The 25,558-nt window shown below is 56.8% G+C and overlaps 9 protein-coding genes across 9 annotated transcripts; 5 read left to right on the plus strand and 4 right to left on the minus strand.

Moving 5' to 3' along the window:
• Positions 1–467: 467 nt before the first annotated feature.
• Positions 468–1,785, minus strand: UV8b_02203 (uncharacterized protein; the record flags this gene model as incomplete). The annotated part of the gene is made up of 3 exons (XM_043139701.1): positions 468–878; positions 1,010–1,019; positions 1,718–1,785. 3 exons carry the CDS (start codon positions 1,783–1,785, stop codon positions 468–470), a joined length of 489 nt encoding a protein of 162 aa, XP_042995635.1.
• Positions 1,786–5,711: 3,926 nt separating this feature from the next.
• Positions 5,712–6,068, minus strand: UV8b_02204 (uncharacterized protein; the record flags this gene model as incomplete). Its single annotated transcript, XM_043139702.1, has 2 exons — positions 5,712–5,891; positions 5,985–6,068. The coding sequence occupies 2 exons, from the start codon at positions 6,066–6,068 to the stop codon at positions 5,712–5,714; spliced, it is 264 nt and encodes an 87-aa protein (XP_042995636.1).
• Positions 6,069–6,118: 50 nt separating this feature from the next.
• UV8b_02205 (uncharacterized protein) lies at positions 6,119–6,406 on the plus strand (the record flags this gene model as incomplete). Its single annotated transcript, XM_043139703.1, has 1 exon — positions 6,119–6,406. The coding sequence occupies one exon, from the start codon at positions 6,119–6,121 to the stop codon at positions 6,404–6,406; it is 288 nt and encodes a 95-aa protein (XP_042995637.1).
• A 1,495-nt stretch (positions 6,407–7,901) lies between these two features.
• UV8b_02206 (uncharacterized protein) lies at positions 7,902–8,815 on the plus strand (the record flags this gene model as incomplete). The annotated part of the gene is made up of 2 exons (XM_043139704.1): positions 7,902–7,911; positions 8,106–8,815. 2 exons carry the CDS (start codon positions 7,902–7,904, stop codon positions 8,813–8,815), a joined length of 720 nt encoding a protein of 239 aa, XP_042995638.1.
• A 1,368-nt stretch (positions 8,816–10,183) lies between these two features.
• On the minus strand, positions 10,184–12,318 carry UV8b_02207 (uncharacterized protein; the record flags this gene model as incomplete). The annotated part of the gene is made up of 2 exons (XM_043139705.1): positions 10,184–10,573; positions 10,696–12,318. The coding sequence occupies 2 exons, from the start codon at positions 12,316–12,318 to the stop codon at positions 10,184–10,186; spliced, it is 2,013 nt and encodes a 670-aa protein (XP_042995639.1).
• Positions 12,319–14,036: 1,718 nt separating this feature from the next.
• On the plus strand, positions 14,037–14,710 carry UV8b_02208 (uncharacterized protein; the record flags this gene model as incomplete). Its single annotated transcript, XM_043139706.1, has 4 exons — positions 14,037–14,069; positions 14,205–14,361; positions 14,489–14,598; positions 14,705–14,710. 4 exons carry the CDS (start codon positions 14,037–14,039, stop codon positions 14,708–14,710), a joined length of 306 nt encoding a protein of 101 aa, XP_042995640.1.
• Positions 14,711–18,254: 3,544 nt separating this feature from the next.
• Positions 18,255–20,111, plus strand: UV8b_02209 (uncharacterized protein; the record flags this gene model as incomplete). Its single annotated transcript, XM_043139707.1, has 3 exons — positions 18,255–18,531; positions 18,639–19,986; positions 20,048–20,111. The coding sequence occupies 3 exons, from the start codon at positions 18,255–18,257 to the stop codon at positions 20,109–20,111; spliced, it is 1,689 nt and encodes a 562-aa protein (XP_042995641.1).
• Positions 20,112–20,754: 643 nt separating this feature from the next.
• On the minus strand, positions 20,755–21,751 carry UV8b_02210 (uncharacterized protein; the record flags this gene model as incomplete). Its single annotated transcript, XM_043139708.1, has 3 exons — positions 20,755–21,164; positions 21,373–21,547; positions 21,644–21,751. The coding sequence occupies 3 exons, from the start codon at positions 21,749–21,751 to the stop codon at positions 20,755–20,757; spliced, it is 693 nt and encodes a 230-aa protein (XP_042995642.1).
• Positions 21,752–22,536: 785 nt separating this feature from the next.
• UV8b_02211 (uncharacterized protein) lies at positions 22,537–25,008 on the plus strand (the record flags this gene model as incomplete). The annotated part of the gene is made up of 3 exons (XM_043139709.1): positions 22,537–24,605; positions 24,752–24,830; positions 24,946–25,008. The coding sequence occupies 3 exons, from the start codon at positions 22,537–22,539 to the stop codon at positions 25,006–25,008; spliced, it is 2,211 nt and encodes a 736-aa protein (XP_042995643.1).
• Between the last annotated feature and the right edge of the window lie 550 nt (positions 25,009–25,558).

The following is a 25,558-nucleotide window of genomic DNA, read 5'->3' on the forward strand; positions in this document are numbered from 1 at the left end:
ACGGCGGGTTTAAATTAATTATCTACATGGACAACTCAGTGAACACAGCATGGCATGTGACCGAGCCATGTAGCAGAATCGTCTATTACCTAATACCGTGGGCGGTACGTTGACCTGCTAGGAAGGTGCAGTCTCTGGGCTCAATCAAGAAACTGTACATGAACGCCGTACACAGGAGGATGACGATGTCATACAAGCTGATGGTAGATACATTGTGGTGAATATCTATGTGCGTTGCTGATTAGAGCAGTGTCATGTACATCATGCGTCGTAACCATGAAGCCCGTTACCCGTGCCGTTTTCTCGTAGGAACCAACAAGAGGATAAATATATATACAGGAAGGAAGGAAACCAATCTCGGCTCTGTCTGCTTGGCGCTTAGCGTTTAGCGGCACCTGGTGTGCCAGGTCCTTGCCGCCAATGCCTGAGCATGACCAGGCCGCTGCAGCGCGCCAGGGCAATCGTCCCTAGTCCGCTTCTTCTTCTTCTTCTTCTTCTTCTTCTTCTTCTTCTTCTTCTTCTTCCCCACGTGCCGAGCCCGCCGTGGCATCGGGTTCCGCGCTCCTCTTGAAATTCGGCCCCGTGAAGATGCACTTGTAGCTGCGCGGGCTGCAGCTAAAGCCGCCGCAACACCTCCCCCATGGAGATTTCGCGTTGAGAAAGCACGACATGCCCTCCCTTCTGCATTGACGGATATAAAACCCGCACCTTCTGGTAAGTCTGTCGCATTGGATCGGGCGGAGGCCAGCTAGACAGCACTCCGAGTCCCCCAGGCACTCCTGCCCGATTTCCTTGCAGGCCGGGACGGCGGTGACGAGCACGGTCAGCATCAAGGCGAGGCCGTACTGCATATCAGCTGGGATGAGACGGGGGGCGGGCTGGAAACATGAGGTTAGCCCGACTGTTTCCTTGTTCCGCCGCGAGGAGGAAGGGGAGGGGAGGAGGGGCTTGCCCCGGGGTGAAAGGGGGGAAGACGGTCCGTGTCCAACGAGTCTCGTTGTCGACTTACCCTGGGTGTCCTTCAGGTTCGAGTTGCTGGCTGCTTGTACCAGGAACCGAGCGCAGCGCCGGATTTATAGGGACTGGGCAGTTGAAGGCCAAGGAAGCGCACTGGCTCGGCGATGGTGCGGCCTTTTATTACTTATCGGAAGCCGGAAGACATGTCGTCCATGGGGACGACTCCAAACGCCCTGGCCTTGCCGTGCCGGCAGACAAAGGCGCAAGGCAGTCAGATCTCCGGCTCGCAGTTACTCATACTTAGTCACCCTCTTGGCGCTTGGGTGGGTGGGTTGACGTGGACGGCCGGCGGAAGCCACGGACCAAACGTCGGCTTGGATCTGGCTCGGGTGGTGAGACAACTCGTCCAAAGCTTATGGCAAGCCACCGGCCGATTCCCTCCAGCTTCAAGGCCCCGTGGGCTGCCGAGTCCGGAGTCTGGACCGCCCCGGACAACAGGCCAGATGAAACCAGCCAGTTGACCATGACCAGACTTGACAGCCTGAGCTGCCGCTGCCACCAGACCAAGACCCAGTTGAGACCATCACTTCTCCTGCCATGACCGCTACCGCCGTCACTTGTAGCCGTGCATCACCACTGCCCCTGCCACTGCTACGGTGGACGTGCTACATACCATCAGGCCTGGGCTGCCTTTATCGCGTCCGGTGAGGGTTTGCCAAGAATGTTACTCGATGTCGATTCTTGGCACCATCAGCCCTACGCAGCTTCGTGCAGCTTGCGTCTCTTCTCCCTCGTCTCCTCCCTCGTCTTCTCCTCTCCTGGCCCCATTGGCGCCGTGGAAAACGTATGCACAAGTAATCGCCGGTCTTGTTTGTTTCTATGAAAGCCAGCTCTTTGTGGCTCCTTTGTGCCACCTTAGTAATAATCAACAATCAAACCTGGATCCTGAAGGCTGATGATATTCGGCCGTCTTATTGCCGGGCTGGCGGTCGTGTCTAATACGCGGCTTCAAGTTAGCGACCCGCCGCCTCCCTGTTGACCACACAGCAGTTTGACGTAGGACACTGGACCGGTTGCCAGGAACCCTTTTGTCATGGATAGTTTTAAACTTCGCTGCTTGAAACATGCCATTTGGCAATACGCGGTCTAGCATGCCCCGATTTCTTAAGTCCGCCCGACCTAATTCTTAGGTCCGCCCGGACAGCTCCGAGTGTAGGTTTGGAAGCAAAAACCCAATTGATCGATTCGCTTCCAGAAACAAGCCCGGGGCAGGCAGGGCGCGTAGTATGTAGCAGCTGCCTGTCCGCATACGACGACGCGCTCTTCAAAGATCTCTCTCTCTCTCTCCCTCTTTCTCTCTCTCTTTTGTATTTTTATTTCATTTTTATTTTTTTTTGTTTTTGCCCGTTTTGCCCGCGATACAGAGCCTGTCTTTTTTGTTTCCAGCCTTATGCTAGCGATCCTGTGGCGGCGACAGGCTTCGTCGCAGGCGAGAGAACTGGCTGACAAATAAGTCTTATTAGCATAACCCTCCCTGCGCTTTTTAATGAGCTGCTGCAGGTTCCGTCGTCTAGCTCGTTGAAAGACAGCCTCGAGGTGCAGTACTCCGTACAGTCAGAGCTTGAAGAATGCGAGGAACGCTGCCGCTCGGCTCGTAATCCGGCGTGGACCTCGCCAGTGGCGAATGACCAGTCTCATCGAGCGTTGCAAGCCACACGGAGCAAGGTTTCATGACTGTGTGCGAGGCTTTTTTTTTTTGGGTTTTGATTATTAAACTTGCAGTACTCAAAGCTTCACCGTCTACGCGGCATAGACCATTGAGTTTTGATGCCTTGTCACTGCTCTGTATCCCCATCACAGAAGTGACTCGGCACGGCATCTGCGACCGCGTTGCAATCACGCCTCGTTCGCTAGTCTCGATTGCCAGCGTGGAGCCCGAAACCTTCATGCCCATCCGCAAGAGGCGATGCCGAATCTGCAGCATCTCGTGCCGTCATGGAGGCGTGGATTCTTTCGCCGAGGCCACATCGCGGACCGTTTAACCCAACGTATCTTTTCGATGCCGTGTTCTGATTCTTGGATGGCCTGGGGATGGAAGCCCATCCTGCGCATTTGGGGATGGAGCTATCCACAGCCGCGAGTATAATCACTTGGCTTCAAGTCTAGCTTTGGACACTCTTCGCTATTTCAACGTCCGGCTCAACTACGCGTCATGCTCGCGCCTAATGTTGACTCGGCATGCGGACGAACTGTTGATTGAAACTCCCTAGGCTGCATGGGCGTTGGCCATTCTCCCCTCTTGAAAGCGATCCTAGGGTGGGCTGCACTGCCCAGAGGTCAGAAGCGGTGAAATCGGGATGAGGCTTCACGTCGTCACGAGCTGCACCGGCGGTGACCTTACCATGGGTGACTTTTCCAATATGTAAAAGGAGCAAAGCGAATTCATGCTTGGAGTTGCTGGTTTGGATCCTGGAATGGGTCCAAGTTGGCCCTATCGCGGTCATTACATTAGGTCAAGTTCTTATCTTTGATCGGCGCCTCCCGCACATGAGCCCGCACGAAAGATAACCGCCCCCGCCCCCAACCTTCCCCCTCCAAAAAAGGCAGCTAATTCGAGAAAGAAAGATGCAGAAACAGAAAAAGAAGCCTGCGATGCGCGCACGTGGAAACAGAAACAGGCGCAAAAATATCGCATGATGAGACTGGGACTCGAACCCAGGAGGATTGCTCCATCAGGATGCTGGTGTTAAGGTGACCTTAACCTGACGCCATAACCAACTCGGCCATCTCACCGTCAACCTTGCGTGTAGCTGCACGGCGAATGATGTCCTTATCTCTGGCATGCACGTGAATGACTCGAGGAAGAAAAAAAATGTGTGCATGAACGGACGAGCAGCGAAGAGACAAAAAAATAATGATGAGACTGGGACTCGAACCCAGGAGGATTGCTCCATCAGGATGTTAACGTTAAGGTAACCTTAACCTGACGCCATAACCAACTCGGCCATCTCACCAATCATGTCCTTCGGCTAGTTTTGCCCGTTTATGTACAAAGTCGCCTTGCCGCACCGTTTCAGCGGCATGCTATGCTATACTGAATGAGGGAAAGCTCAGGGGGGCCTTTTTGTTTAGGGCAAATAACACTCCAGCCTCGTCGCACGGGTTTCATCAAAGCAGAGCGACAGATAAAAAGAACTATAAGTCGTTTATCTAATAAAACCAAAATCCTGGCGTGTCCCAGAAAAAAAAAAGGACATCACCTGCATAACGAAATGCAAAAATAAACAATCTGATGAGACTGGGACTCGAACCCAGGAGGATTGCTCCATCAGGAAACTGCTGCTAAGGTAACCTTAACCTGACGCCATAACCAACTCGGCCATCTCACCGCTGGGTGGGGTTGCCTTATTGTTTTAGAATAGCCATTTGCAGAACTTCTTCACGAAAGAAATGGCGTGTTCCGTTCCTTTGGCCGAGTGCGCAAATGACGGGTATTACTTGTCCAACAACAGGCTGTGCGACCATGGTCTTTCGTCCAGGTTCGAGCGAGACTTGGGCGCGTTGGTAGTAGTTGGTTCGCTTAAGAGACGCCTGGTGGTGATGTTTCGTTATGGAGCGGCCCAGCCGGCTCTCGGAGGGCTTTGCCAGCCCTCTGATGCTAGTGACGGCAATCACGTACGGCATCGTTAGCGGCTGGTGGTTGAATCACTGCCAGTCATGTCGTTTGGGCTGGGATGCCGATGCGGGGCTGTGACTCGCGCATTCATCCTTGTCTTGGCTCGGCTGCACATTGCTTGGGCGAGAGCGTCAGCGTGGCTAGTTTTTCAAGTCCTGATGCTTTGCCATGGTGCTTCCGGACGACCTGAGCAGCATTTCGAGGACAGATTACTGGGTTGTGTCGGCGCCAGCGGCTGCGACGAATCATGCGTGTGCGGAGGGAGTCATGCTTGCTTCGAGAGCAACCCGCAAGAATGTATTCTCCGAAATAAGGGACGGTTTACCGCTTTTTATGTAGGTAAAAGCTTCGTTTAGACCTCGGATGTGGTGGTCAGTTTCTGCGGGATGCGGCTGCAACGATGGTCTCGATTCTTGTGCTCAGTTGCCGCCCTGGAAACTCGTAGAAATAGACAGCTCTCGTTGCAATAGCTGAACAAGCCAAAGAAGCTATCCGTGTATAGCTCACTATAGACTTGGTGTGCGACTGTGTCCAAACGTTTGCTCCAGTCCTGTCGCTCCCAGCATTGCTTCAGTCAGCGCTTTTGATGAATGAACTTGGGTCTGCATCAGAAAAGGGTCATTGGATGCTGCAGCCATTGCATGTTGCCGGCGTTGTGGAATTCCTGGCTATAACTTTGTCCTATGCATCCGTTTCCGCGGTGAGGTGTAGCAGTGCGTTCGCAGCAAAGCTCATCGAAAAGGGGCATGCCCCCGTCAAGGTGCTTTTTTCCAACCGAATTCACGATTATCAGAATTCCCCTATTCTGAAACATCCACACTGGGCATGTCTGATTTCAAACGTTCCGGCTTTGCTGGTCGGGGAAACATGATGAAACGGCCACCAAGCCTTGGCCTTGGGCAGTCTCGCTGCTGGCTTTCGCTGGTTGTTTCCTACAGTACTGCAGGCAGGGGGGCTTACAACACAGCGATGCTGGGGACGCCAACTTGTCCAAGCGGGAGGTCTGGTCCTGAGCCGCATGCCTGATGCCTTGCCGCAACGTCGGCTCCGTCCTACCAAGGGCGAGGTATTGCATCCTTCAGAGACCGTCGCCTGCCTTGGGGGTTGCGCAGCTTGTTGTTTCGAAAACCGCCAGGGACCGGGAAATGTCGTGTAGCTCCCCGTGCCCTTTGAGGAGCATTGATTTGAATGCTGCGATTTCGCGGCTCATGTTGAGCTGCTGCATTGCGGACAATAGACCGCTGTCGAGATGCCCCAGCTGGCATGATTATCATGATTCAAGGACGTGAGCAGTGTCACTATTCAACGGTTAAGCCCGGCAATGCGCAGGAAGAAGTCGACCGATCCGAACCTGGACGGGGGCAACGCCGCCAAATGCGGAGGCATCGTTGGCATCTGACAGCCGCCAGCCGCCAGCCATTCGTGAGCTCATCATGCTGGTGACAAGCTCCAGGACGGGGAGAGAAACGGCATGTCTGGCCCAACATGTCTGAACTACTCCGTACTCGGTACCAAACCGCCACTGCTTTGTTCCGTAGGCCGAGGGACTGCAAGGTAATGACGTCGTCACAGCAGAGACAAAGAGCCAATCAAGGCCGAGGACCAGGGCTTGGACCCACCACCCACCACCCACCACCTGGGGCCACCAGACGGCACAAGTTCCCGCCAGTGGGCCTCCGCCATCCTTGCGCCCCAGTCGCTCGCTGCCCTGCCAATCATGCAATCGATGAGCTGTTGAACAAGCACCTGCCAGCTTGGAAACGATCAATTTGATGCATGCTTGACCAGGCAGCATAATGCTCCCGGGCCCCGGCCTCCCAAGTGGCTCGGCATCTGCATGGCAAACCCTGCATGCCAGTCGAGCAAGGAAAAGCGCAGGACATACCAGCTCTCCAGGCAAAACAATAGCCGCCAAATGGTCGCTAGCTCGGCTTCGGCTTCGCACCAGGTCCAGATTTGGCGCTGCCCGAGTCGGCGCATCATTTCGACTTGGTCTCGCTCTCGCTCTCGCTCTCGCTCTGCTGCCAACTCGACTGGTTTTGCTTTTTGCTCCCTCGAGAAAAGAACTGCGTCGCTGCGGCGACGTCATACTCTTTATGTGACATGACGAGCGGGAGAAAAAAAAAAAAAAAAAAAAAAAAAAAGAGAGAGGGAGAGAGAGGGAGAGAGAGACGTAAGAGGGGGCGCGCACGACGGGCTCGCCCAATTGAGCCAATCAGCGTCTCGGCCGGCCCTTTGGTTGTCGTCATCAGCAGCGGCTTCGACCCACCCGGGCTCGCCATCAGACCAGACGCAACCCAACAAGACAAGTTGGCGCTGCAGGCTTGACGAGTTTGTTGCGGACCGCGACCACGGATAAGTGATTTACCGCATGATGAAATTGTTTTATTATTATTATTATTTTTTTTTTTTTTCGCTCGGCTAAAGAACACCTGGGGCGCAGATTGCATCACGGCAAGGGGTTGATTTCGCATCTGCCCGTGTTATTGCGCATGTCCTCGAAGCTGCCATGGGCCCCAAATAAAAGGACATTAACCTTTGCTGCATGTACCGAGTAGCTCAGCTGCCTGTGCCCCACTCGACATGGTGGTGCTTGGTACTTGCTGCTGCTGCTGCTGCTGTCGATGGCAAGGCCGGCAGACAGTTGACAGCATCCAAGCGACCAGACCCCAGCCAGCTGCCGGACAGCCCTGGCCGTCCCGAAAAAAACAGAGCATTGAAATTGACAGCCCGCCAACCAGCCACTGCGCCCACGCCACGCCATGTACGCCTCGCACGCCTTGCAGTGACACCTCGAGAAATGCACGTGATGACTGGTCGCAAAAGCAAGATTTGCGCCCCTGACGCCCACACTTCCAGCACCGAAGCCAGGCGAGGTACCGCTAAAGCTAACTGCAGGGCCGTCTTTGCACTAGCATCGCCACCCCCACCCCCCCCCTTCCCCCAACCCCTTCGGCTTCGTACCCCCCCCCCTGGGGTATGCATGCAAACTGCTCCGTCCAGCTACCACCAACAAGCCATCCATCATTGATCATGCGGCTTAATTACCTGGCGTACACCCTTGCTCTCGTCCCGTCACTGACCTTTTTTTTTTCCTTTTCTTCTCATTTTCCTAGTCCTCCCTGTGCTGCAAGTCGCCAGTCTACCTCCGACGTCAGACTTATCCACCCCCTCCGGACTGCGCTCTGTGCCTCGCAAGTAAATCGTCTGACCGCTTCACTCAACCCAGCGTGCACCACCGTAGCTGCCAGGCTTCGGGCGATTCGCAATGCCCAAGAGTAAGTCTTCAATGTCTTTCCGCCACCCGGCGCGGCGCGGCGCGGCATAGCATCAGCATCCTCCCTCGGATGATGCGACTCCCGGCCCCCCTCGTACCTCCCAGCGCAGCCCTGCCAGGATAAGCCCGTCGCCCTCGGAGCTTCCAAAGAAATGTTGCTGCCCGGGACAAGAAGCTGACGCGGGATTGATGCAGACCTCCCCCTCGGCCTGGGCGGCCTCGTCTTGCTGGCCACGTCCATCCTGTTCCTCTTCTTCACCATCCTCGCCGGCGTCAGCAACTCGACGCCGCTCAACAAGACGTACTTCCTGCGCGCCGACACCAGCGGCATCACGGGGGCCCGGGCCTCGTCCCAGTGGACCTACTTCTACGTCTGCGGCGACGGCAACCTCGACTGCACCGGCGCCAAGGCCGCCATGCCCTTCGGCTGGGCCTGGGCCAGCGGCGCCAGCAACGTGCCCGACGGCCTGGGCGGCAGCTACGGCTCCGGCACCACCTCGTACCACTTCTTCTACCTGTGGCGCTTCGGCTGGGTCTTCTTCCTCATCACCCTCTTCTTCGAGGTCCTGGCCTTCTTCTCGGGCTTCCTGGCCTGCTGCGGGCGTCTAGGCGCCGCCCTCAGCTTCTTCGTCGCCGCGCTTGCCCTCGTCTTCCACACCGTCGCCTCGTCCCTCTTCACCGCTACTTTCGTCAAGGCGCGCGACCGGTTCCACGACGCCGGCCGCGACGCCTCTCTCGGAGCGTACGGCTTCGGCTGGGTCTGGGGCAGCTACGCCGCGCTCCTGCTTGCCACCATTCTGTTTGCCCTGGGCATCCGGGGCGACGGCAGCAGCGGAGGCGTCTTTGGCCGCAAGCCTAGCACGCGATCCCTCGAAGGCCGCCGGGTCAAGGACGAATACTCCTAAATGGCCGCAGCTGGGTACCCCCTATCCCACAGGCGGCGCGCGGCACCCACGTGATAATTGCTTGCCTGCCGGATGCGCTCCTCGCTTCCTTTCACACCACTACATGAATAGCCAGCACCCGCGAGACACGCCGGCGGCCGTTACAATGCATTCGCAGCCAAAATCAACACTTCCTCCCTCCGCTCCTCATCCAAACCGAGACGACGCAACAAAGAATGGAGCACTAATATTCCCCCCCGCCCCTCGCTCTCCCCTAATGCCCCGTCTCACCTCAACCGAGTCCTTCCTTCATCGTATCGGCGTTGGCTGTTTTTTCCTTTCCCCCTGGACAAGCTTCTGCTCTTTGTTTTGATGCTCACCATGCATTTTGTTCACGCTACTCACGATGCCAACGTCTTGCGATGAAACTGGGTAACCAAAAGGAGGAAATCGGGGAGTGAATCACCTGGTGTACATTGGGCCTACATATATGTAATAGCTTGGCCGGCACTCTCACTCATTTGCATGCGGCGGCCGATGAGAAAAACATGGTGGACGAGTTGGATACCCTTTGCCGTTAGATGCGACATGTGCTTTTACTCGTGGCTGCACGCTGCTAATTTAATCTAATTGAAGCTTATGTGCTATCGGTGCCCAAACCCCTATTTTTGATCAAACCCACGACAAGGTGACGACGAGTGGACATGCTTGCGTCTGTCGTGTGGCACTCCAAACAGTCATGCCACGGAAGCAGATATCACGTCAAAATCTGAAAACCCAGAGGACTTGTGAATTCCTCTCATCTAGCTCCGCTCCAACTACACCTGGCTCCATCACCATCTCCATCTGCGCCTCCGCCCCAGCATTTGCATGTGATTCACCCTCGCCCGCTCCTCCACCAATACAAAAAATAAAATAGAAATAGTTCCACTGCTTGTCCTACTCGCACAAGATGCAGCGTCTGTCTAGGAGGAAAACGAGAGAAGAAGAAGACCAAAAAATAAAAATATGCTGCTCGTTGCTCCTCATATGCCCATGTAGCCAGAGATAAGAATGACGCGCAGGGGGAAGTAAGGGAGGAGGCAGTACCAAGACCGAGAGCCCCCTTGGCGAGCGTTCAAGCGGGCAAGCGGACGGGGGAATAGCCAAAACCGACTCCCCGTCTCGGCGTGGAGGTCTCATCATTGATGACGCGGCCTGGTACCCCGGCAGCCGAAGCAGATACCAGCTCTGTGTGGGCATGTCGCAATGCCTATTCGGTCAAAAAGGGGGTAACGATAATCCAGAAGGGAATAAATAGGTGTTTCAGCGTTTCTTTGTCGTTTCCAACAAGGGGAAAAGAATAAGAATTTCAACGTTTGGTCTCGTTCGATGGTCTTGGAGCTCTGCTCAGGAAAACGGACTGTCGACGGGGCTGACAGAGTCCAACGGGGCTGCATGCAAAGCTGGACGTGTGCTGCCGGGCTTGCTTGGTGGTTCGACAAGGCAGCTCTTGAGAACTTGTCGTACCCATGCCGCCACTTCAGGGTCGTCGGTATTGTCCGCTCCTAGGTCAAGTTGCCCGACAGCTTCGGCTAACTTGTCTGCATCTTCCCCTTCTTCGACCTCCTCTGTGATGGTATGGGGCTTGGAGAAGGATTGTAACCAAGGGTGGTTCAGCAGCATGGGGTAGGTGGCTCTCATCTTGGGCACCTTGTGCAGACAGCTCGATACAAAGTTCTGAGCCGTATCTGAATACCCCTCGCCGGGAAGATCAGGCGGGTCGCCTTCCACAATGGCCTTATGACGTTGACGATTGTTGGTTAGCATACATTTAGCCTTGAATGATGTGTATGTGTGTGTGTGTGTGTGTGTGCGTGCGTGTGTGTGTTGGAGTTCCCCGGGTGACAAGAGCAACTTACATTGAGCTGGCTGAAGATTGTGGACGATACTTCAGGCGGATAAGGGTAGCGACCCATGGCGCATTCGATGATTGTCAGCCCCAAGCTCCAGATGTCGCTTTGCACGCTATAGGTGCCATCAGAAGAGCCTGGCGCCGCCAAACCCCCGCCAGATATTCGTTCCGGGGCCATGTAGCTCTGACAACCAATGTTCGTCCTGGCTATGCTGGCCACCAGGTTACCGCTGACGCCGAAATCGCATATCTTGACCTGGCCTCGCGTGTTGACCAGGATGTTTGTTGGCTTCACGTCGCGGTGGATAATGTTGTGCTCGTCCTTCAGCGACTTGAGACCCCTTACAGTGGAAAAGGTAATTTTCCGCAACACGCTCTCGGGGATGCCTCCAGAGTACAGCTTATCGATGGACCCTCCATCCATGTACTCTATGCACATGTATACGGCACCCTCTTGGAAAAAGGCCCCGTAAAAGTCGATGATGTATGGCGACACGCATTCGTGGAGAATGACGAGCTCTTTCAAGATGGTCGAGAACTTGGCATCGTCGAGTTCAAGGCGGATTTCCTTCATGGCCATCAGCTTGCCCGTTGTTTCTTTGCCGCCCGCGTCTTCCTTTGCGCCGTCGTCATTGTCCTCTGACTTGATCAACGGATCCGACAAGGTGTGTTGTAGGCGTATGCCGGACAGGCCTTGGCCGAAGCGTGGGACTGTCGGCTTGGCATGTCTGACCTTGTACACGGTACCGTAGTTGCCTTTGCCAAGTTCTCCTTGTATTTGAATCTCGTCGAGTGAAATGGCAAACGTTCGGCCGTTGGCAAAGTTGACCCCAGTGTTGGTGATGGTGGCGGCTCCATCAAACGTGATCCAGCCCTTGTCGGCATCGATGTACTTCTTGAAGTCATCAAGTTTAGACCCGAGCGTGGATTTGTTCGCCTTTGGTTGCTCGTCGGCTGGCGGTTCGCCCGTGAGGTCGGACAACTTGGGGGCGCCCGTGCGTTTGAGCCCCGGAGTGGGTGTCGAGGCACCGCTTCCCATTTCCGACAGTTTCATGCCAAACTTGTTGGCTCTTCTCGCGCTCAGGGACGGCTTCAAGCCTGGGTCGGACCAGTGTTGGGCTACGGGGCCCGGCCGATGCATCGCATTGGCAGGTAGGCCCAGCCCAGGAAAGCCGTTTTGCCCGGGCCTGGAGCCGGGGCCGGCAAAAGAAGGCGAGGACGAGTTTGGGGACGCGCCGATTGGTGAAGAGCCCATGGGCGACGATCCCATGGGCGACGATCCCATGCGAGCTCTGTGGAGAGCAAGGGCCCGGGCCATGACATCGTTGTTCATGGCACCGCCCGAGCCAGCAGCAAGCGCTGGCTGAGTATTTTGCGGCTTTCTCGCCCTTCCCAACAGGCCCATTGCTGTCGAGTTTGGATTCATGTTGGGCGGATCAGACACGGACCGGAGCGATGGCATCCGCTTTGACTTGTCGGTGTCGGGTACTGGTGATGGGTCGGCGTCTGAAGAAGAAGAAGCATTGGACTCTAAAGTATCACCCTCACCTGCAGACGAGATTGGAGCCTCCAAGTCGTTTGATCCTTCCATATCCTCCGGCGTCGCGGGGATCGAATCGGAGCCGCTCATGGCGGGGGGAAAAGGGGGGGGGGGGGACCGGACGAAGCGATGAGGAACAAGTCTTGGTTGGAGCGGATGGCGCAGCCGTTTCCGCAGCAAATGGCAGAATCAGACCATGCACACTGCGCAATGACGAGAAGAACGCTGTGAAGGGCAGTGGCCGGAGACGGAAAGCTCTAGCAGCGTGTTGCTTGTATGATTTCCGCGCGCGATGGCCGACCCGGGATCTGCTGCAGGCGGGGGGATCGTGGTTTTTGTCGCGGGGGAAGACTGTTGGACTCGAATCGCTAAATCAGCGTGTAATCTACGTTCGTTGATGGAGCTGGTAATGTCGGTGCGTTGTGGCGGGGCGGGGCTTGGCGGCAATGGGAAAGTGGCGAGTGCAAAGGTATCATTAAATCTGGTTGGAAGTGGAAAGTGGGACTGCCGACTTGTGGCGTGGCTCAAGGGCAACAAGGACGGCAAGGGCGGGCAAGGGCGACAAGACCGATTAGACCGATTAGACCGATTAGACCGATTAGACCGACCGATTAGACCGACTAGACCGACTAGACGGTCTCTTGACTGGATCGACCGTGAAAACTTCGGCTCAAGGGTCAAGGCGCGGAGTAACCAAGGCCAGTGGCTGGTTGCATTTGCAGGTCAGTCTGTCGTGTCAGTGACAGGACTTGACATTTTATACCACAGAAAGCCAGTGATGCATCTGTCCAGCTTTCCCGCTCCCGTGGGCCACTTTGGACCAGTTTACCGAATACGAACGAATGGATGCCAGTTTGCCATGAGAAATCACCTTGAAAATTTTTCTCCTGCTTGGAGCGGAAGAAACAGGGAGTGGACAACAACGAGCAGAAGGGGGTATTGAAAAAAAATCACAAAACAAACAACAAAAAGTCAAACGTAAACGTCTGAAAACTTCCGAAGTGGAACTCGGAGCCTGAAAGCTCCAAAATATCGACTTGCTGCACCTATCAGGTGGGACGATTTGGGCAACAATATGTCTGGTAGGTGCCTGCTCACGGGTGCCTGCCTGATTCTTGCAGGGCTGTCAGGCGCTGCAGTTACAGGGCTTCACCGATTGTTATACTGTAGTGGGGCAACAGCCGTCCGTCATCCGTTGGCAGGCCCGAAACCTCGCGAGCTTCCTTCATGTGAACAAATGAGCCAGCAAGGAAAAGGGGCCATTGCTTGTTGAAGAAATTTGAAGAACCAACACGGTAGCTGACGACGATTGGGCGAATGACAAGAAACGACATCGAAACGATCCAGGACATGGCCGCCAGCAACACGTCCTTGATGTTTGATCTGCCGGGGTTTGCGTGACTCACACTCGCTGACAAGTCGATGGGTGGCTCTTTCCTTTTCCGTGAGAGGTAACCGAGATGACCGCGGTGCCCAAGATTACACGCGGCGCGTGGAGTTCGCGATGAAACATGAAACACTTGCTGAGACACTGAGGCTGAAGGTGTTGATGCGATTAATGCTGAGCTTCCGTAACGGAGTACATTGACTGGGCCTTGACTGGGCCTTGACGTGTCAGATTGCAAGGTATTAACAGGTTGCACAGCTGCGAGACTGGCCCCAGCCTGTTCGGGACGTGATGACCAACACTGAATCAATAGTACGAGCACGTATCGGTGAGGCCATGATTAATACTTTTTTTTTCCTCTTGGCTGCTACCTGCTGTGCGTATCCTCTCGCGTTGACAGGGGCCTGGAAAGGGCAGGGCCATGCGGCCGATTTTTTCTGTTGAATATTACCAGGTATATGTTCTTTTCAAAATCATTGTTGAGATCGGGATTCAGAGCCGCTGCGAACAGGTCATGGCTATGCATAAGCAAGGGGACGTGGAGAACGGATCACGTCCAAATGCCCGTATAACTGACCACAATCCACAGCAAGTAGGGCACGACGAGCATTATCTGCATGCATCTCAAACTCTGACCGTCATGCCCCTCATGCGATACTACCCTGAGCACAGACTCTTCGGCGGCACAGCACGTCACGACAAAGCCGTGGACTCTCTTCTCGAAGCAACCCTATTCATTCACTCCGGTGCGGCGGAACCGTCACCAGCAGGACTGTCAATTTGCCGAGACGGCGTCGAAAACCCATCCTTGACAATAAGTTATCGGGCAAAGCGCAAAATTCAACATACCTTTTGACCATGGACTCAAACCAGAGAAATGGTGGTTGCCAACAAAGCCAATCGGGTGCGTCTGGCTCCGTTCCCTGGAGCCAAGAGATGAGAAAGATAAGGCTACCATGATGGGGAAAGTGCAGAGGCACAAGGTGAGTCCTGAGTTCCGCGGAAGAGGCAAGTAGTGCTCCATGGTAATATGTATAACGTAGCCTGTTAAGACGAGGTCGATTCTAAATCTAACACTCACACCTCTAGGCATAACCTGTTCCTGGCAGATCAGATTATCTCCGGTCCGTGTTTATGGTCCCTCAGAATAATCCCGTGGTCGTATCTACCTGAAACGACGAGATCCTTCTATTGAATCGACGACTCGTTGATTTCTGCGTGCCTGGTAATGCTGCTCTGCGGACATTCACTTCTCTTTGACCGGGCGACAAGACGCATCGTTGAGAGTTCGGTGTCCGAATAGCCCCTGGTTTTGACTTGCCATCCACTTGGGACAGGGATTCTCATATCCGTGGAATCCTCTTGTACAAACATTGCTGGATGAAAGACGAACCTGGATACGCAGACGACTGGATGCAGCACACCAAACGGGGAAAAAGTCGAAACTCGGACTCTTTGCGCCTTTTCTCTGTACCCCCCCCCCTCTTTTCTATTTCCCTCTCACCCTCCGCGTCTCTCATTAAGCTATTTATTCATTTTTTATTTATTTGCCCTTGGGAAGAGCATGAATTGCGTTGACTGCCTCCTGGAAAGTCTCTTCTACAGATTACCCCTCTAATGAGCCCTATCTAGGTCAGCTATCCTTAAGGGGAGAGTTGCTTCCACGGATTGTTTCTTGCCACCCCAGGACCCGTTGTCCCCGCTGATCAGCAGTGTATGCAGCCACGGATAGCATTCAAGAGTCAAGACTGCGAGCATAACATTGCGAATGCGGGGGAAAACTTGCCAAGGCCTCGGGGCTATCCCGAACGGACGGGGCTTGGAAGATCGGGCTTCCCACCGATCAAATTGCGTCGGAAAGCAACGGGAGGGGCTTGTCTGCGGAAAGGGGAGTTCCTGTGACGTGACGAGCCAATGTGGCCTCGCTGTACTTGGTTTTTGAGACATGGTCAATGAAGTCTACCAAGATTCGTCGCAGTGGAGACCAGCAAAAGGTGCCCATTATGCGCCTTGGCGTTGAAGTGCCAAGAAAGGCTTCTGCATTGCGCCCACATTGCGCCCATATACAAGGATGAACCACACACAGCCTGCAAGGAATCGAATACGCAACTGGTCCGGCCGGCGCAAGGTCCACCGCATTCTTGCCACTCGACATTGCTCATTTTGCGGCCGCTGGAGACGGTTGGTGAAGCTCCACACGCGGGGAAAAGTCCAAGTCGTCAAGGCGCAACGCGGGGAAAACGAGAGTCTGCGGCGTGGGGATCATGATGAGGAGCTACTCTGCCTGGCACCCCAAGATTCATCTTGCATCTGATGGGAGCATTCCCGTCACCTGTGTGTGAGCGATGAGTAACCAGGTTGGTTTTCTCCGCTGCATGACGGAAGTGACGTCGATATGTGGCACGGACCATGTTATGTTGCTTGCGGCACTTGAACAATTCGAGTCCGGGTTGCTATTCGCAGGTCCATGCCCATGCAATATCGACGGCTGATCCTTTTGCTTTTTCGGAGACCTTTGTTTTCTTCCCTTGCAATGCAACAATTCAGCCTCTTCACCCAACAAGTTACATGGAAACACGACAGATACGTCGAGAAGGCCTCATGAGTGCCGATACACAGGATTCCGCTCGGTGCCACCAGCTCTCGACTGTCGACTCCCAACGGCGATGTTGTGGAACAAATACATAAGAAACGGGCCTGGGCGATTGAAACATCGATGGCGGCCTCCACACCAGCCAGACACGTGGGCCACCCTCGGCTGTCCACAGGTCAAGGCCAGCACCGGGCTGGCTGGGGTCCAAAGGCAGTCGACATGCTATGGACATAGACATCCGCGCATGCATAGCGCTCCGTAAGTAAGCGCAGTGCCTCTGGGGGAGCAAGGCTAACGCGCCGCAGTTCGATAAGTCGATGCTGCGGGCAGGCCATCTTGCCAACGATTCCCCGCATCAAGGCTGGGGATGTCGATCGGTCTGGTGGGTGCTGCAGTCAGCGCCTTGCCAGGTGCGTCGCCCACGGCGGCCGAGGCCAGCAACATGATTGGCTGTGACTTGTCGCTAGCAGGAAGACATCATTGATGTCTTGGCAGCCACCGATAAGACGTATTGTATTGCGTGTGCATGACGTCCGGCGGGCTTGTCAAGACTCGAGACGAACCCAATGCAACGCCGCGTTGATCAGTGTAAGCTACCCGCCGCGGCGCCGCTGTCTCAGCTCCCGGTGATGCCCTCAAGGGTCAATCAACTCAATACTTTGTGCATCAGATAATGGGAGTGGGACATGGCGTGATTGGGCCACCAGCGTTGTGCCATACATACTACGCAGTGGCGTTGCCCTTCACTCCGACAGAGGGCACAACTTGGCTTCACCGCGAGCGAGAAAGGGGCAAGGTAGAGGGGGAATATGGAGAGATGGGGAGAATGGCAGAAACGGAAGAAAAAAAGCACGAATCCAGGAATGACTAATAAATAATAAATCAATCCAAACGCGGACGGGTTTGCTTGTCGGCCAAACAGGACAGGACGCCGCCGATGTGGATCCGTTTAGGGAAATGGGGTCGCAGATTAGTCAATTCAAAGTTGGCTGCGCCGTGAAGCCGTTGCTGGATTGGGGCTTGCAAGTGTCTGGCGCCTCGACGCAGGGCCAGACCGATGAAGCTGGCGCCGGGCAGCCAGCCATTGCGGGGGTACATGTGAGGCACCTCGGCGGGGACCCGACTAAAGCTAAACTAAACCAAACTAAACCAAACTAAACCAAACTAAACCAGACTTGGCACGTCGAGCTGTCAACATTTAAAGTGAATCGACTGGTTATTTTCCGCCAGCCTCTTGCCAGTTGATATGGACCGTTCCGACTTCTAACGTTCCGACTTCAACGGCTGCTCTCCTTTTCCCCGCGTCCGCGAGCAGAGCAGTCACTGGCTTGCAGTGTCTGGTTCAGCCGTCGCTGGTGTGCCGTACCAGTCTGGTGGTAGCATGTGCCATGCCACCTTGACGGCGCCATTTCACTGGCTGTGCCAGACCAATCACACCATCGTCAATGTCTTGAAGCCTTTCTTGGCACTGTGCAACCCCCTTGGACTCCCACTGCCCAGGTGTTACATAGGCAGGTACTTACCATTGATCAAGAACTGCGGCGGACGTGTCTGCGGACTCCCGTCAGCAGAGCGCCATGTCATATCCTTTCCCCATTCTGCCTAGCTCGTGCGGCGCAATCGCAGCGCTGTTACCCAACTTTATCCTCGACACGCCAGTCCTTTTTTTTAAGGTTAATTCAATTCGCCCATCTACCTATCTCTCTGTTGCCACCGCCGTCCGCTTGCTTGCCAAAAAGAAAACGGATAAGAAAAAGAAAACGAAAAGAGGGAGGCAAAAAAAAAAGAAAAGACGGAAAGGAAAAGGACCAGGCCGAAATCCTTCCTTGTCCGGTTTTTTTTTTTTTTTTTTTTTTTTTCCCTGGTTGCAGAGTACAAGCAGAGTACTAGTAGCACCGAGTCCCCTCGAGCGAAGAAACGCCTAGCCATCGCGCTTCCGTCATTTTATCTCTCAGCACCTCTCTTCCCATCGAGAGTGTGTCGTTTTCGTCCGCCTCTTCCTTCGTCAGACTCCGTCCGGCTCCAGCCGTCGTTGAGCGCCTTTTGATGGATTTTGCTCGAGTCCTCTCCAAGCCGACGTCCTTTCGTCTGGCACAGGTTGCCCAGGATGCTTACGAATTGCCGTTGAGGGTCTTGAAGAACGGCGGCAGCCCGGAAGCCCACCCGTCGCTGGCTCACCTCTGCCTTCTCGTCTTCGAAGCCGTTCTGGAAGTCGTCTGCGTGAGCTTGCCGGGCTACATCATTGCCAGGCTAGGTCACTTCGATGCCGATAAGCAAAAGTTCCTGGCAAACCTCAACGTCATGCTATTCACGCCGTGCCTCAGTAAGGCTTTCCCTCTTGTTTGCCTCTCCCCCCCCCCCCCCCCCCGCGGCCTCGTAACGGCCCTCGATTTTCCTGCCTCTCTAATCGAGAGAAATTTGTTGCACTAGTCTTCACCAAGCTCGCCTCGCAGCTCAGCGCCGAGAAGCTGACCGAACTCGCCATCATCCCGGCCATCTTCGTCGTCCAAACCGCCGTGTCGTGGGTCGTCTCCGTCCTGGTCACCAAGGCCTTTCGACTCAACAAGAGGGCGTCCAACTTTGTGACCGCCATGGGCGTCTTTGGAAACTCCAACTCGCTCCCCATCTCCCTCGTCATGTCGCTCTCGCAGACAATCAAAGGCCTGCACTGGGACAGAATACCCGGAGATAACGACGACGAAGTCGCCGCCAGAGGTATACTCTATCTTCTCATCTTCCAGCAGCTTGGCCAACTCGTCCGCTGGAGCTGGGGCTACCATGTCTTGTTGGCACCCAAGGACAAGTATGCCGAGTACCAAGACGAAATCGCCGAACAAGGGCAGCAGCGTCATATTCATGAATCTCGGGATGAAGCCGCTCCCTTCCTCATTTCCCGACTGGACGGGGACACTGACGAGGAAGACGAGAATCGTAGCCTTGACTCACGCGACTATGAACCCGCCGGCCGGACACCAGTCGTCGGCGCATCGCAAACATCAGTGGCAGAATCCAGTGACGACGAGGAATTGCTGTCCCCGAAGAAGGCCAGGACCACATACTCCACCTTTGGGAGTAATGGCCGGCGTGTAGCCGTAGCCGACGCCGACGCCGACGCCGACGCCGACGTCATGCTGCCGCACGTGGGCCGCGCCGACGCTGCATGCCGGCCGCCAACGTCCCGCGTCACGGCGTATCTCGGCAGTCGGTTGCTTCGTGCATACCATGCGCTACCTCGGCCTCTGCAGGTTCTCTGCTCCCTCGCCAAGATGTTTGCTGTCAAGTCTGGAAAGTTTGTATGGGAATTCATGAACCCCCCCTTGTGGGCCATGCTCTTTGCCGTCCTTGTCGCCTCTATCCCCTCGTTGCAGAGGCTGTTCTTCGAGGAGGGCTCCTTTATCGACAATAGCGTTACCAACGCCGTCAGGTCCAGCGGTGGCGTTGCCGTGCCTTTGATCCTGGTCGTTTTGGGCGCCAACCTCGCTCGAAACACCATGGCTCGTGACGATAACCACGACGCCGAGGAGGAGCAGATTGGAACCAAGCTGCTCGTGGCGTCGCTGCTGAGCCGCATGGTTCTCCCGACCGCAATCATGGCTCCGCTGCTCGCCGTCACCGCCAAGTTTCTCAACGTCAGCATTCTGGACGACCCCATTTTCATCATTGTTTGTTTCCTGCTTACTGGCGCCCCGAGCGCCCTCCAGCTCGCTCAAATCTGCCAGATAAACATGGTTTTCGAGAAGACCATGGGTCGCATCTTGTTCCAGAGCTACGTCATTTGGTAAGCCTTGGCCATCGCATGGCAAAACCCACCGGGCCGACTGCTAACCAATGCCCCGTAGGATTCTCCCATCCACCCTTTTCCTCGTCATGATGGCCCTCGAAGTTGTTGAATGGGCCAAGTGAGTTTCCATTAGCGTGTTCTGCGCGTCGCGTCGTCGACTTTTCCCTTTCGTTTCTTCTCGGTCGACCAATTTCTGCACTAGCGCTTTGGCCGTAGTGTATCGAAACATGCGTGTTTCCTCTTCTTCCTTGCGTCTTATATGGAATAGCGTTTTAGTTGGGGTTAGGGTTAGAGCTCTGGGATGAGAAGTGCGCCTCGGGCAGACGGGTAATGCAAGGGGCATAGATTGCGAGCGTCCCGAATCCTCGAGGCATCCACGAGACAGCGAGGCTTGGCGTTGGGGGCTTTTGATCTTACTCCTCGCGCCACTTTTGTTCTTTTTGCTTTTCTTTTTCATTTCATTTCTCTTCATTTTCCTTTTCTTTTTTTCCCTGTTTCGTGTACACTATAGTCATGCGCTGGACAAAACTCGAAAAAGAAAATCGAGGTAAAAGAGCTACAGCAACAGTCTTTTCTTATCCTTTCGATATGCTTCCTCTCGATAAGCTTGTAGAAAGTCCTACTCCTCGAAGCACCCCATGGTATGTGACGCACGACATTCGATATGAACACCGATAGTGGCAAATAGGTAGATAAACAAGACTAGGCCTCCCCCCCCCCCCCCCCCTTCTTTTTTTTTTTTTCTTTCCCTTCGCACCAACCCAACTAGTCGCCGTTGGACAGTCCAACGGCATCTGGCTGCAATGCCCAGTCACGAACGGTCCCTTTCCAGTCACTGATGCGGATGTCCTTGATGTCGACGACGATGACGCGGACCTCCTCTCCAGCTACGAAATGGCTCCCTTGGGTATTGGCGTCGCCCGAGTTGGTATCCTGGAGAGAGAGGGCATCCCCCTCCTCAAAGGTGTTGTTGGCGAGGTGCTGCTCCGTGTAGAACTTTTCCTCGTCGGAGCCAGAGGGTGCCAGGCGCGCCGCGCCTCCAATGGTGGCGCTGATGCTGGACACGGCCGTGGAGTTGAGGTTGAGCAGCAGCGAGGCCAGGCTGGAACGGTGCTCGGGTCCTGGGGAGCCCCCGGACATGCGGCGACTCTGGGTTGGCGGTCTGTGAGATACCCCTGTTATTCCCGGCCATGGTCAGCTTTCTTCTTGTCTCCTCTCTTCTTTCCGTCCCCCCCGAGAAAAGAAGAAAAGGAATCTACAAGGGTGCGTGATGCGCGGCCACGTCCCTTGCTGCAGGAGCATGCCAGCCTTTTTTTTCGAAACTTTTTTTTTTGTCCCATCCAGCGAGTGCGCTTCGTTCACAGCGGCGCCGGCGGTACTTACAGTCGTGGACGAGGAGCGACACGTCCGGGTTGCTGATTATATTGGCCGTCTTGCGCGACCGCGGGTTCGTCGTCATGATGATGACGGGCAGGGACGAGTACGGCGACGAGGGCAGGTACGTGTAGTTCATGAGCGACACGTTGGGCACGTTGTCCCTGCAGGTGGCAAGGTGAAGCTGGAGAGATTGGGCGGCATCATGTCAGCGAGCGGACGGAGGGCAGAGGGGACGGCCTCCCGGCGACGGGCGGCAGGGGGGGCAGGGGGGGCTTACGAAGCGAGCATTCTGGAGGCACTGGACGACGGGCTCGGGGAGGCGGGTTGTGACTTGCTTGTGGGTGTCGCCGCCGGAGGCTTCGTAGTTGAGGGGGATCTTGTCCATGGCGGCGGAGGGCCGGGGGTTGCCGGTGGCGAGCGATCTCGGGGGGGGGGGAGATGATGTGGTGAGGGACGAGACATGGCTTAGCTACAAGTAGTGCTTTGGGGGGCGGCACCCACCTGGGGAAGCACTGGTCCACTTCGGGCCTTGGGGGCTTGGGTCCTTGTCGGCAGGCGGGTGTCGGCGGGCTGGCTTGGGGGGGGGGGGGGGGGGGTGGTTAGGAGGCATGAAGGCGTCGGGTGCTTGTGCCAATTGCCAGACATTGACGTCTCGATAGTACATACTCCATACGGACGGAGTGTGTGCATGCGGCAGGACAGGTACTCCGTTCCGATCACCTGCCGCCGACAAAGCCTCGCTGCCATGCCCATGGACATGGCCGGCTGCCCGGCAGGTGCTGGCATCTGGCCGCACCGACCGGCAAAGTGGCCTGGCGTGGGACACCGCAACCGCGCGCGTGATCAGGCAGGCAAGCGTTTCATGCGGGACCGGCTCGGCTACACTCGGCTCTCCCCGCGGTCGGTGTAGCCCTTTGGTCGTTGAGCCGACAGGCATACACTTGGCAACCTAGCTTTGGCGGCGTCGTCGCCTCGTTGTTGACCCCGAACTCTCCGCACTCCCTCCCCCCTACGAAAAGATCCCTCAATGGCGCCCGTTCTCTGAATTGCGTGACGGAGGGATTCTTACAATCGTCCGTCGTCATCGTCCATCGTCGTCCGTCGTCGTCGTCCGTCGTCGTCAACATCCGTCGTCGTCGCCCTCGTCATCATCGTCATCGTCCTTCCGCCATGCGTTCCCTCAGGGCCAGCCGCCTCCCGCTGAGGCCGCTCCCTCGCCACCTCTCCACGTCTTCGCCCGCCGCTCCCAAGCCGGCGAAGGCCCTCAGCTCGGTGCTCATCGCCAACCGCGGCGAGATCGCCATCCGCATCAACCGCACGGCGGAGCGCATGGGCATCCGCGCCACCACCGTCTACACCGACGTCGACGCCGGCTCGTGGCACGCGTCGACGGGCTTCCAGTCGCTGGGCCTGGGCCCCGCCAACGGCTACCTGGACGGCGACAAGATCATCGCCCTGGCCAAGAAGCACGGCATCCAGGCCCTGCACCCCGGCTACGGCTTCCTCTCGGAAAACGCCCAGTTCGCGGCAAAGTGCGAGAGCGAGGGCATCGTCTTTGTGGGGCCGCCCGCCGCGGCCATGGCCGACATGGGCGACAAGGCGCGCAGCAAGGACATCATGACGGCGGCCAACGTGCCCTGCGTGCCGGGGTACCACGGCCCGGAGCAGGGCGAGCGGGAGCTGCTCCGGCGCGCCGGCGACGTCGGCTTCCCCGTGCTGCTCAAGAGCGTGCGCGGCGGCGGCGGCAAGGGCATGCGCATCGTCATGACGCCCGACGACTTTGCCGCCCAGCTGCGCAGCGCGCGCGCCGAGGCCCGCGCCTCCTTCGGCGAGGGCGGCGAGGTCATGCTGCTGGAGAAGTACATTGTGCGGCCGCGGCACGTCGAGGTGCAGGTCTTTGCCGACCGCCACGGCAACACCGTCGCCCTGGGCGAGCGCGACTGCAGCGTCCAGCGGCGGCACCAGAAGGTGCTGGAGGAGTCGCCCGCCCCGGACCTGGACGAGGCCACGAGGCGCGACCTGTGGGACAAGGCCCGCCGCGCCGCCGCGGCCGTGGGCTACGTCGGCGCCGGCACCGTCGAGTTCATCCTCGACCGGGACACCGGCGCCTTCTACTTCATGGAGATGAACACGCGCCTGCAGGTGGAGCACCCGGTCACGGAGATGGTGACGGGGCTGGACCTGGTCGAGTGGCAGTTCCGCGTCGCCGCCGGCGAGCCGCTGCCCCTGAGCCAGGCCGAGGCCGAGGCGCGGATGCGCAGCCTCGGCGCCGCCGTCGAGGCCCGCGTGTACGCCGAGAGCCCGGAGAGGGGCTTCGTGCCCGACTCGGGCAAGCTCGTGCACGCGGCCCTGGCGGACTGGGCGCTGGCCGACCCGGACGTCCGGCTGGACTGGGGCTTCGGCTCCGGCAGCGCCGTGTCCGAGGCCTACGACGGCATGATCGCCAAGCTGATTGTGCGCGGCGACGACCGCGCCCAGGCCGTCGCCAAGCTGGCCGCCGCCCTGCGCGCCTTTGAGATTGCCGGCGTCAGCACCAACGTCGAGTTCCTCAAGCGCCTGTGCCGCTCGCCCGCCTTTGTCGCGGGCGACGTCGAGACGGGCTTCATCGACAAGTGGCGCGACGAGCTCTTCCGCCCGGCCCGCATCCCCGACGAGGTCTTTGCCCAGGCCGCCCTCGGGCTGCTCGGCCCCCCGGACCTGCGCCGCGACGCCGAGCCGCACGGGCTGCCGCACGGGCTGCCGCTCGGCTTCGGCGACGCCCACGCCTCCTGCCCCCAGCGCCGCCTGGCCTTCAAGATCCTCGACGGGTACAGCGCCGACGAGGGCCAGATTGTCGACGTCGCCGTCACGCAGACCGGCCGCAACCTCTACGACATTGCCGTCACGCCCGCCGACGCCGCCGCCGACGCCGACGCCGACGCCGGCACCACGACAACGTTCCGCAGCGTCGCCACCGAGCCCCGCGCACATGGCGCCGTCGTCACGCTGCAGACCTACTTCCCCGGCGAGAGGGTGCTCTCGTCCGTGGTGCCCCAGCCGCGCGACGACGGCACCACCAGAGTCACCGTCTTCCAGCACGGCGTCAAGACCGAGCTGGCGCTGCTGCCCCCTGCCTGGCACGACAAGGCCCTGGGCCTCAAGGAGGCCGCCGCCTCGGTCGCCGCCCCCATGCCCTGCAAGGTGCTGAAGAACGAGGTCGCCGAGGGCCAGGAGGTCAAGAAGGGCGCCCCGCTTGTCGTGTGAGTTTTTTTTAGTTGGGGTTTTTTTTTTTTTTTTTTTTTTTTTTCTGGACGCGCAACCTACCTAACCCCGGGCCACGAGGCACACGCCCCCTTCTTTCGCCACGCTCGTACTGACGAAATGGAACCCCCCCCCCCGTGTGCAGCATCGAGTCGATGAAGATGGAGACGGTGATTCGCTCGCCGCAGGACGGCGTGGTCAAGAAGCTGGTCCACAAGGAGGGCGTAAGTGAATCTCCCATCCGGACCGAGTGTGCGCCTCACGCTGATGGCCTTTTTTTTTTTTTTTTTTTCCCTTCTCCTTTTTTCTCCTGCGCGTTTTTTTTTTTTTTGTTTTTAGGACATTTGCAAAGCGGGCACCATCTTGGTGATTTTTGAAGACGACCAAGCCAAGGCGTCGTAGAGCCCTTTCCCCCCGGGGGGGTAAAGGGGGGGGGGGGGGGGGGTTTGGTCGTCATGGCTGTTGCCAAGTTATTCCTTCTGTTGGGGAAGGACGTGTTTCAGTGGGTTGGGCGTGTGGTTGATTGACATGTACAATTTTGCTTGCGTATCCAGCGAGCCGAGTGCCGGCAGAAGAAGGGAATGGCCGGGAGAGAGCAGTGATGGCGGTTGGTCCTGGGGAACAGGAGCTCGAAGTTGCTCTTGGGGCCATGGATGCTAGATCCCAGGCTGGTCGGCTGCAAGTGCAAATAGCATGAGGCAATTTTCTTCCTATCGAGCTATGAATCCCAGCGAGAAAACGAATCATCTGGCCAAGCCGGCAGTCGGTCATGCTCGTTGATATCTAAGCAGACAGCTGGCGATGGACCGAGTACCAACATGACCAAGGCTCTTCTTCATGAGCCATTTCCACCTCGGCACTTGATGCAAATAAGCACAACAAACCATCGCTCCTCCTCAGCCAGGTCCACCCCGGCACCTGACGCAAACAAGCAATAGCAAAACATGCTCCT

This window comes from Ustilaginoidea virens, chromosome 2, assembly GCF_000687475.1.
Source record: "Ustilaginoidea virens chromosome 2, complete sequence".
Lineage (NCBI taxonomy): Eukaryota > Fungi > Ascomycota > Sordariomycetes > Hypocreales > Clavicipitaceae > Ustilaginoidea > Ustilaginoidea virens.